Genomic DNA, 11,980 nt, shown 5'->3' on the forward strand with positions numbered 1-11,980 from the left:
AAAAAAAAAAAAAAAAAGAACATTTTCATTTTCCAGATGAAATTCAGAGACTAAGGTAAGTAATTTCCAAGAATGATTTACAAGTACTTTACAAGTGGCAGTTTGATGGAAGCATAAAAGAATGAGGTGGCGTGAAATGAGAAGCATTCAGAGAAAATAATTTCTTGGCCAAGCGCAGGGGCTCACGCCTGTAATACTAGCATTTTGAGAGGCAGAGGTGGGTGGATCACCTGAGGTCAGGAGTTTGAGACCAGCCTGGCCAACATGGTGAAACCCTGTTTCTACTAACAAAAATTATCTGGGCGTGGTGGCACACACCTGTAATCCCAGCTACTCGGGAGACTGAGGCAGGAGAATCATTTAAACCTGGGAGGCAGAGGTTGCAGTGAGCCAAGATTGCACCATTGCACTCCAGCCTGGATGACAAGAGTGAAACTCTGTCGAAGAGAAGAGAAAAGAGCAGAGCAGAGCAGAGCAAAGAAAGAAACTTTCTTGCCAAAAAGACTGCAGGGGCAACAGAATGCAGACACAGGTTTAAATCAAGTCCAGGCTACTTTTGGTAGTTACAAATCTGTCTGCAAGTGTTGCTGCTACCTATGTTTTTTTTTTTTTTTTTTAACGTACTAGTATTTATCTAATGTGGCTCCAATAATATGCATACTTATACATGGGGGAGTTGTTTCATCTGTTTCTTATTAGCATGAAAATTCATGATAGACATAACATGAAAGTCATTCTATCACAGAACCCACATGACAGACAATAAATTATGCCCTCAAGAGTCCTATTATCTGAATCAACAAAATGCTGGAATTTCTAAGCTGCCTTGTTGTCTCTTGTTAATAAATGTAATGTCTTTATCCAAATATTTCCCCAATTTGGTCCTTCATGATTGCATGCCTTGCCTCCCTAGACCAACTGAATTTCAACCACTTCCTGACACTGCTTGTTCCCTTAATCACGATGCATTACCTGGAAACTCCAAGCTCCTCTATGGGCAGACTATGGGTTCAAATACACAGACTACACTGATTGCTGAGATCAGCTGGCAGTAATTTCTTCCTGACACTTTTGGTCACTGTGACCAAAAAAGATTCTCTAGCTTTTGTTTTTCCATCTCCCACAGAGATCTGTTGAAGAGTTAGAAAATAAAATAACAACCAACCTCCAGATCATTGCCCCTTCTATCTCCTGAGCCCCGCTTCTTTACTCCCCACACTAAATGTAATAAGGAAGGAATGTTTTGTACTTAATTTCTGCTACACTATAGTTATTTGATCTTGTTTCTTTCTCCATAGCTAATATGCTCCAGATGTCCAATGACTTACCACCATACAAATAGCTACCTAAACTAAAAAGACAGAGAGTGAAGAAGCCACACACAGTTCTAGGCAGCTACAAGAAATGGGTCCTGCAGACAACTGTTCTTTTTTGGAAAAAAGAAAAGTAGAGATGGGGTCTCATTATGTTGCCTGGGCACATCTAACTTCTGGCTTCAAGAGATTCTCCCACCTCAGCCTCCCAAAGTGGTAGGAATACAGACGTGAGCCACTAAGCCATGCCTATTTTTCCTTCTTGAAAAAAATGTGGCCAGGCTCAGTGGCTCCTGTCTGTAATCTGAGCACTTTGGAAGACCAAGGCAGGTGGACTGCTTGATGCCAGGAGGCTGAGAACAGCCAGGACAACATAGTGAGACCCTGTCTCAACAAAAATAAAAATAACTGGCAGGGCATGGCAGTCCCTGTAATACCACCTACTTAGGAGGCTGAGGTAGGAGGATCGCTTAAGCCTGGGAGATCAAGGCTGCAAGTAAGCTGTGATGGTGCCACTGCACTGCACTCCAGCCTGGGTGACAGAAAGAGATCCTGCCTCAAAAACAAAAGTAACTTAAAAACATTTTGGCTTTGATTAGTTTATGCTGAATCTAAAGATTGGGGTAAAAGGCAGTATGATCCAAGTTTCTTCCCATAAATCACCATGGGTCAGACTTTTGGAAGACAGCTGTAGTAGTAACATCATCACCTGCCTGCACATCCTGAACCACAGATTTCTCCATGAAAAGAACTGTGTTCAAAAGCTGATGTCATTTGCCAACAGGCTTACAGTCATCAAATCTCACTGAAAACTTCCTCACACCTTAAACCCTAATTCTTAAATATCACGAGTCTTAGGAGTTTTAGAAGAAACGTAATGAGTATAATTCACTCTACAAGATAATTTTAGGACTTGGTACAGTGTAAGGGCAACTGTGATGTGGGTGTGCCATGACACCAGGATAATTTTTTTTTGGTAGAGATGGGGGTCTCACCAGCTGGGGCTGGTCTGGAATGATTCTAGGTGTGAACTGCTACACCCAGCCTTAAGTGGTTATCTTATCCTAAACCTATATAACTTAAAATTTTTTAAAAATTTTATTAAACAGGAGCGATTGTTTCCTGGTCCTCGCCTCCTCCGCGGTCTCCCTGGAGTTCTTGCAAGGCGGCCAAGATGTCTCAGGCTGAGTTTAAGAAAGCTGCAGAGGAGGTTAAGCACCTTAAGACCAAGCCAGCCAATGATGAGATGCTGTTCATCTATGGCCGCTACAAACAAGCAACCGTGGGCGACGTAAATACAGAACGGCCCGGGATGTTGGACTTCACAGGCAAGGCCAAGTGGGATGCCTGGAAGGAGCTGAAAGGGGCTACCAAGGAAGATGCCATGAAAGCTTACATCAACAAAGTAGAAGAGCTAAAGAAAAAATACGGGATATGAATGACTGGATTTGGTTACTAGGCCATGTGTTTCTCCTGAACTGAGACAATGCCTTGTTTTTTCTAATACCGTGGATGGTGGGAATTCCGGAAAATAACCAGTTAGCCCAGCTACTCAAGGCTGCTCACCATACGGCTCTAACAGATTAGTGGCTAAAACGATTACTGACATTCCTTGAGTAGCTTTTATCTGAGATTAATTAAAAGTGTATTTGTTACTTTAAAAATATATATATATATTTATTAAACATTTAAATCTCCCTCATTCGTCAAACACTGATATAAGTACTTTACAAAATATCAATATAGGCGGGCTCAATTTAAAATAAGGAAATAGGTCCGGGTGCGGTGGCTCATGCCTATAGTCCCAGCAGCACTTTGGGAGGCCATGGTGGGCAGATCACTTGAGGTCAGGAGTTCACAATGAGCCTGGGCAACGTGGTGAAACCCCTTCTCTACTAAAAATACAAAAATTAGCCAGGCATGGTGGCACATGCCTGTGGTCCCAGCTACTTGGAAGCTGAGGCAGGAGAACTGCCTGAACCCAGGAGGCAGAGGTTGCAGTGATCCAAGATCACACCACTGCACTCCAGCATTGGCAACAGCAAGACTCTGTCTCAAAATAAACATAAAATAAGGAAATAAAACATCATTTAACAGAAGTTTAAAATTTGAATTCCTCCTTCACATCAAAACACAAGCTCCACAAGGAGCTTTTTGTTTTGTTCACTTCTATATAAACTCACTTTCTGTAAGAAATTTAGATTACAACTGTAATAGTGCCACACCCCCGAGCAGTTGTCAATGAGCCTTTCCTTACTTTATTTTTCTCCATAGTACTTACCTGGCATACTCTAAAATTCGTATCTTATGTGCACAGTAGAAAGTAGCTTACATGAAGTAAATTCATTCACTACTTTAACCCTTAAGTATTTTGTCCACCAGTGAGGGTTTATTTTAAGTCTGGCATCCCTCCTCTCCATAGCAGAATTGGTGGCAAGGACTTTATCTCTTCATAGCTATGTTCCGAGATTCCAGAAAAGGTACTTAATAATCTACCTTGTTGTTTCTGGTTCTCACTCCAAATATTCTAAGTAAGCTACACTGACACGGCAATCTAAAAGTGTCAGAGGCTGGGTGCAGTGGCTCACACCTGTAATCCTGGCACTTTGGAAGGCTGAGACAAGAGGATCACTTGAGCCCAGAAGGAGTTTGAGATTAGCCTGAGCAATGTAGTGAGACCCCATCTCTTAAAAAAAAAAACAAAAACAGCCAGGCGTGGTGGTGTGTGCCTTTAGTTCCAGCTACTCGGGAGGCCGAGGAGAGAAGATTGTTTAGCCCGGCAGGTTGACGCTGCAGTAAGCCATGATTAAGCCAGTGCACTCCAGCCTGAGCAGCACAGCAAGACCCTGTCTCAAAAAAAAAAAAAAAAAAAGTGGGCAGAGGGTGAGGAGCAGAAAGGGAGAATCTACAAAGCAGGAATGCTAAAACAGAATCCTAACTTGTCAATATTCTTATACCAAAAAAAACATTTAAGGCTTCTGAATTCCTACATGTCACCTCAGTTTCCCCCAACACAAGTTTGTCCATCTGTCTTCAATTCACATTCGCATTCTCCGTCACCATCAAGGTTCCCCCTTTTTTTTTTCCCTTAAATAGAAGATGGGGTCAATGCTACCTGGTTCATCTCTAACTCCTAGGTGCAAGAGATCCTCCTGCTTTGGCCTCCCAAAGTGCTGGGATTATAGGCATGGCCACTGCACCCAAGAGTCTCAGGAACACAGAAGTCCTGATGTCTGCTCAAATTATTCCTGTTACAGAGAAAACTTGTTCCTGACTCCTTGTGAAAATCGTACCTATCTCCAATTTAATCTTCCAAGTGAAGCCATCATGCCAGGCACTGGCAACCATAGTGTGATCCCATTTTAAGAAAAACGGATAAAATATGTAAAGAAAAATATGGAGAAATAAGCACTGAAGTATGTGTGATTATGTCTTATTTATGTATACAGGGTACACATTTAAAGAGTTTAAAGTATTTTAAATAATATACTTAGCATTCTCTAAGCTAACAGAAGTCTTTGGCCAAGTTCTGGTTCACTGAAACATCTACACTGTTGAGGTCTCATATAAACAAATGCACCTTAATTTCCATCAACCAATAAAGAAAAATACCAGTTAATACATTTCTCAGAATAAATGTATCTCTTGGAAACCAGGGACATTCAAAGCAATAGCAACAAATGGAGTCTCCATCTGAAGATAGTGTAATGCCATCCATCTCAAAACTGTAATTTTATAAGGAGGCTACAAGGCTGAACTGGACTTGGAAATGAGATAAAAACATTCCAATACTTGTGCCAGAGAGAACCAGCATTAGCCAGCAATCATTTGGAAGTATGAAGTTATAGAATACTAGTTGTAAAATAAATGTTTTACTTAAATTTAATACAGGCACTTCTTAAAACTTATGACAGCCCACAGTAAATTCCTGGCATGTAGCATGCGGAAACTGCTATACAATGTAAGGCAAACCCTCCATCCATCATGGCAATACTCACATGTGTGCCAATTGTGCACACAAACCAAAACTGTACTTACCTTAAGAGGCTGGGGGCCTCTCAATCCTGTTTGTCCTCCCATCTGGGGAGAGCCCTGCTGAAGAGGCTCAGTCAGTAAGTTGCCAGCACTTCCCATGCCTGGGTTTGGGTACTGCATATTCTGTCGCCCTCGGCCTGCTCCAATTGAACCGTTCATGACTTGATTAGGCATTATCCCTTGTCCATTGCCTGCAGCCAACATTCCAGGATTCATGCCAGCATTCATCCCTGTGTTCATTCCCATGGCAGGCTGATTTACTGGACTGTTCATCATACCTGTTGACTGTGTGGGACCCTGATTTGGTCCACTAGTGCCCATCCCCATGTTGGGAGAAGTCAAGCCTGCCTGTGTCATTGGGCTTTTCACCATGCTATTGATCAAACCTAATCCAGGACTATTTTGTTGGGCCTGGCTGGCCATGACTTGACCTGGGCCACCAACTCCCATATTGAGGTTAGGGGAACTACCAGATCGCAGCAATTCTGATAGCTGTTTATGTTTAGAAGCTGCATCTTGTACTATGCCAAGACTTGTCTGAAGCTGATTAATATCACCACCATTGGTTAGTCCCAATTCTGTAGAGTTGATTAATTCATCTGGTAAGTCGTGCTCCAAGTCAAATAGAGAGCCAAAATCTAAAAGCAAAGGGAAAACGTAAAGGTCAAAGTATGACAAAACCAAAATAAAAAAACTGCCCTATATTTTGTTCTTAATAAGCATTAAATATCATTTCCAAACCTCACTCCACGTTTTTCTATTTATTTGAGACAGGGTCTTGCTCTGTTGCCCAGGCTGGAGTGCAGTGGTGCAATTTTGGCTTACTGTAACCTCCATCCACAGGTTCAAGTGATTCTACCATCTCAGCCTCCCAAGTAGCTGCAACCACAGGTGTACACCACCACACCTGGCTAAATTTTGTATTTTTAATAGAGGTGGGACTTGACATGTTGACCTGGCTGGTCTTGAACTCCTGAGCTGAAGCTATCTGTCCGCTGCCTTCCAAAGTGCTGGGATTACAGGCATGAGCCACCACATGTAGCCCTATATATTATTTATATTGTAGTTTTTTAGGTCATACTAAAACAATTGTATAGATTTTTTAAATTGAGGAGGTATTTGGTTACCTCAACAGATTTAAAACACTTAAAAACTGTACCTAAAATAAGACCAAGGAATAAAGAGATTGAAAGTACAACACTCCCCATCAATGATAGCATGGATAAAGAAAATGTGGCACATATACACCATGGAATACTACACAGCCATAAAAAAGGATGAGTTAATGTCCTTTGCAGGGACAAGGATGAAGCTGGAAATCATCATTCTCAGCAAAATAACATAGGAAAAGAAAGCCAAACACCGCGTGTTCTCACTCATAAGTGGGAGGTGAACAATGCGAACACATGGACACAGAGAGGGGAACATAACACACCCGGGCCTGTCGGGGAGTGGGGGGCTAGGGAGGATAGCATTAGGACAAATACCTAATGTAGATGACAGATTGATGGGTGCAGCAAACCACCATGGCATGTATATACCCATGTAACAAACCTGCACGTTCTGCACATGTATCCCAAAGCTTAAAGTATAAATAAAAAAAAAAAACCCCTGCATTCTAAATAATGTTATAGAATTAGCATAATAATTGAAATAAAGTTTTATTTTTAGTTAAAAAAAAAAGCACAGCACCCATTATTACATGGGTTGCCAGCTAAAGGTTTGTATCCACAGTCATGGAAAAAAGAAACACAATTAAGCTGTATTAATATTCCCAAGTTCCTCAGAAGAACAGTTAAAATAACTTATCTATACACAAACTAAACTCAGGCTGGGAAAAAAAAAAACATTTTAAATATTGTAATACATAAAGACAGACAACTGATACAAAAGACCCATCATTTGTGGAACATTCAGTGTGTGCTCCAGTTAAGCAGAGGGCTATCCACCATTTTTACCAAGTTCCTATATAGTACCTGTCTCAAAGTAGGCCCTCAACAGGCTGGGTTTTTGACCTGTAGCCTACAGAATAGCTTTCCTTAACCAAAATCTAGCCAGAATAGGGTACAAAACCATGCCTCTGGCTCCTTCACCATACAAACCACCCCTATCAAAAACAGAGTGGTAGACTAGCCCTGGTGGTTCACATCTGTAATCTCAGTACTTTGGGAGGCCAAGGGAGGAGGAATTCTTCAGCCCAGGCCAACACAGCAAGACCCTGTCTCTAGAAATAATAAAGTTAGCTGGGTGTGGTGGCATTAGGCTGTAGTCCTAGCTACTTAGGAGGCTAAGGTGGGAGGACTAATGGAGTCCAGGAATCTGAGGTTGTAGTGAGCTCTAAAATAACTGCGCAACTGCACTCCAGCCTGGGTGACAGAGCAAGACCCTGTCTCAATAAAGAACAAACAAAACTGGGTGCTAAGTATAGATTAATGCAGGGTTTCTCAATCTTGGCACTATTAACATTTTGAGCTGTGTGATAATTCTTCGTTGTGGATGGAGGGGGATTGTCGTGCGCCCTCTAGTATCATCAGGAGACTCCTAGTCTTTCTACTTATGCCAGTAGCACCCATATCCCAATTGTGACAATCAAAACTGTCTCCAGACATCACCAAACGTCCCCTGGGGGAATAAAATTACTTCTGATTGACCTATTGACAGTATTAACCTATTACAGAAATTATTTGAGTTTTCTTCCCTTTTAATTCTCTACAGTAGTTTTCACATTAAAAAGGCATTACCAGGAGCTGGGCACAGTGGTACACACCTATAGTCCCAGCTACTCAGGACGCTGAGGCAAGAGGATAGCTTGAGCCCAGGAATTCACATCAAGTCTGGGCAACACTGTGAGACCCTGTCTACTCCAACAAAAACTCTACAGCTAGCCTCTTAAAAAACAGTCCATCCCTTGAAGACAAAATATTGCCTTAATGGTCTACTGGATCCAATTAATCTTGGTTCCTAAGTATGATTCTTCCTGTATGTGCCCTTCCTATTCTTGTTTTTTTTTTTTCTTTCCTTCCCAATCCTGCTCCTTCTGTATCTTACAGCATTTTTTCATGTCACTGAAATTATCCCTGGGTTTACCTCCTCTCCTCCCCTTGCCATCCCCTGTAACCACCCCTCACTCCACTCACGCACTCTTTGGGAAGGACATATTTTACCACTTATACACCAACTCATTGCCTACAGCGTAGCATAGTAAGCACATGGTCATATATGAACTAAACCAAATTGTATCCCAAGATCTCAGGGCATGATTTAGAGTCCAGAGTTTTACAGAATTACTCTTTCCTTTTAAAGTATCATATGGGCTCCTCCATTAAAAATTTGTCATAAGGCTGAGTGCTCTGGCTCACACCTGTAATCCCAGCACTTTGTGAAGCTGAGGAGGGCAGATGGCTCGAGCTTAGGAGACCAGCCTGGGCAACATGGCGAAAACCAAACTGTACAAAAAAATACAAAACTTAGCCAGGCCTGGTGGCCTGTGCCTGTCCCAGCTACTAGAGAGGCTGAAGGAGGAGGATCACGGCAGCTTGGGTGACTCTAGCCTGGGTGACAGAGCGAGATCCTATCTCAAACAACCACCACCACCCAAATGTGTAACAAAACTGACCTGAACTCACTATTCAAAAATGACTGCTTACTATACTGATATAGTTCCTTATTTCCTTATATTTATGTGATTTACAAAACTGAGATCATACTTTATTTGCAATTTTTACTTTTCCCTTGGAGTATCCAAGAAAATATTTTATCATTAGCATACTGAATGTAGAGGGCAAAAAAAATCTTCACTTTAGAAATTTTAAAAGTAGGCAGTGATAAGTTACAGCAGAAATCACAAAGGAAATTGAGTAATAAAAAATATATTTCGTCCGGGAGCGGTGGCTCAAGCCTGTAATCCCAGCACTTTGGGAGGCCGAGACGGGCGGATCACGAGGTCAGGAGATCGAGACCATCCTGGCGAACACGGTGAAACCCCGTCTCTACTAAAAAATACAAAAAAACTAGCCGGGCGAGGTGGTGGGCGCTTGTAATCCCAGCCACTTGGGAGGCTGAGGCAGGAGAATGGCGTGAACCCGGGAGGCGGAGCTTGCAGTGAGCTGAGATCTGGCCACTGCACTCCAGCCTGGGCGACAGAGCGAGACTCCTTCTCAAAAAAAAAAAAATTATATAAAAAAATATATATATATTTCAAAACCTAAAGGCCTATGTTAGAAAATAAAGTTAAAAATTAATGAATTCTCCAGTGAGTCTCCTGAGGTTGCTAAAAAATAGTGAATTAAGTATACAAATTATATGAGAAAAATAGTATTTATAGGAAGACAAAGATAAAAGCATAAATGAAAGAGAAAATACGAATATAACAGCATTACCAAAACTAGAAGTTAGTTTTTTGTAGTAACAAAAGACGAACTTCAAGAAGGTTAAGAAAAAAAGAAAATTAAAAGACAAAGCAATACTATTATCAACTTTATACAAAAAAATGAAACTATACAAAACAAATACATTACAGAGAAAATACTCAAACCTTAGCAAAAAAAGAAATCATATAGGATATGGAATGTCCCAGTTTCTCCAACAAATTCATAGCGTAAGCTGGGGGGTGGAATCCTGATTCAAACAAGCCAACTATAAACACATTTTGAAATGAGAGTACGGGATATTTAAGTACAGACTGAGTAATGGGTGATATTAAGAAATCATTAACTTTATTGACTACAACAATGGCATAATTTTAAAATACAGCCTTTTTACTGAAAGATATACACTGAAATATTCCAGCAAAAAGAGGGTGGAAGGGTGGTATACTAGTAAACTTGAAGCTGGGTAATAGGCACATGGGATTTCTTTATAATATCTTCTATTACATTGAAATTTCCCATTTATAAAAGTTTAAAAGAAAGCTACGGCCGGGCGCGGTGGCTCAAGCCTGTAATCCCAGCACTTTGGGAGGCCGAGACGGGCGGATCACGAGGTCAGGAGATCGAGACCATCCTGGCTAACACGGTGAAACCCCGTCTCTACTAAAATACAAAAAATTAGCCGGGCGTGTTGGCGGGCGCCTGTAGTCCCAGCTACTCGGGAGGCTGAGGCAGGAGAATGGCATGAACCCGGGAGGTGGAGCTTGCAGTGAGCTGAGATCCCGCCACTGCACTCCAGCCTGGGCGACAGAGCGAGACTCCGTCTCAAAAAAAAAAAAAAGAAAGCCACATGGGAAAGCAGACCACTGTAATCCTATTACTACTAAAGAAAAATCAATCCTTGGTTAATCTTTCCATAAAGAAAGCACCATATCCGAATTGTTTACAGGCATGCCCTACACCAAACGTTCAATAAAAAGACAATTTCAAGCTAACACAAACACTTCTAAAAAAAACCAGAAATAATATTATAAAAATTACACATGGCCAATATAAGAAAAACACAGGCCTACCTTCTTCATGGACACAGAAACAAGATTCTTTAAAGAGAGCAAACCAAAGTCTTAAAAACTATCATCAAGTTGGGATAATCCCAGGAATCCAAGGGACACCAGAACATCTACAAACTGTCATTCACCATAGTAACAAAGGATAAAGAAAATGTAAGACTCATCTCGGCCAGGCACAGTGGCTCATGCCTGTAATCCCAGCACTTTGGGAGGCCAAGGCAGATCACTTGAGGTCAGGAGTTCAAGACCAGCCTGGCCAATATAGTGAAATCCCGTCTCTACTAAAAACAAACAAAACAAAACAAAAAATTAGCTGAGCGTGGTGGCGGGCGCTTGTAGTCCCAGCTACTTGGGAGGCTGAAGCAAGAGAATCGCTTGAACCCGGGAAGCAGAGGTTGCAGTGAGCAGAGATAGTGCCACTGCACTCCTGGCTGGGTGTCAGAGCAAGACTCCATCTCACACACACACACATAAAAAAAAATAGGTTACAAATTCTAAAAAGGAAAAAAAAGAGAAGGCCAGGCATGGTGTTCACCTGAGGTCAGGAGTTCGAGACCAGCCTGAGGAGAAACCCTGTCTCTACCAAAAATACAAAATTTGTGGTACGTGGTGGCGCATGCCTGTAACCTCAGTTACTCAGGAGGCTGAGGCAGGAGAATCGCTTGAACTTGGGAGGTGGAGGCTGCAGTGAGCTGAGATAGTGCTACTGCACTACAGCCTGGGCGACAAGAGCAAAACTCTGTCTCAATAAAAAAAAAAAAAGGAAAGAAAGAAAAAGAAACAAAACTTATTGTCTGCAGATAATATAACTGTTGACATAAAAAATTCAAAGCAAATACATATAACATCACACTGTACCCCATGAATATACACAACCATTGTCAATTCTAAAGAAATACACACAACTGGAAACTGTGAGAGGTTAGCAAGGTGACTGGTTATACCATAAATACAAACATATCAAAGTGAATTTCTGTATGCCAGCAACAAATGGTTTCAAGTAATTTTTAAAATAATGTATAGCCGGGCACGGTGGTTCACGCCTGTAATCCTAGCACTTTGGGAGGCTGAGACGGGTGGACTGCTGGAGGTCAGGAGTTTGAGACCAGCCTGGCCAACATGGTGAAATCCTGTCTCCACTAAAAATACCAAAATTAGCCAGGCATGGTGGTGCACGCCTGTAGTCCCAGCTACT

At 41.7% G+C, this 11,980-nt stretch overlaps 1 protein-coding gene and 1 pseudogene across 2 annotated transcripts in view; one reads left to right on the forward strand and one right to left on the reverse strand.

The window, feature by feature from the left end:
* EP300 (E1A binding protein p300) overlaps positions 1-11,980 on the reverse strand; it is a 119,935-nt gene that overhangs the window by 79,180 nt on the left and 28,775 nt on the right. Inside the window, 1 exon segment of the mRNA XM_011964151.1 lies at positions 5,352-5,986. Within this exon segment, the coding sequence (XP_011819541.1) occupies positions 5,352-5,986 (635 nt within the window).
* LOC105527737 lies at positions 2,429-2,977 on the forward strand (annotated as a pseudogene). The gene has a single exon (XR_001004261.1). The product of XR_001004261.1 is annotated as an acyl-CoA-binding protein pseudogene (transcript).

Source organism: Colobus angolensis, unplaced genomic scaffold (genome assembly GCF_000951035.1).
Source record: "Colobus angolensis palliatus isolate OR3802 unplaced genomic scaffold, Cang.pa_1.0 Scaffold65, whole genome shotgun sequence".
In the NCBI taxonomy this organism is placed as follows: Eukaryota; Metazoa; Chordata; class Mammalia; order Primates; family Cercopithecidae; genus Colobus; species Colobus angolensis.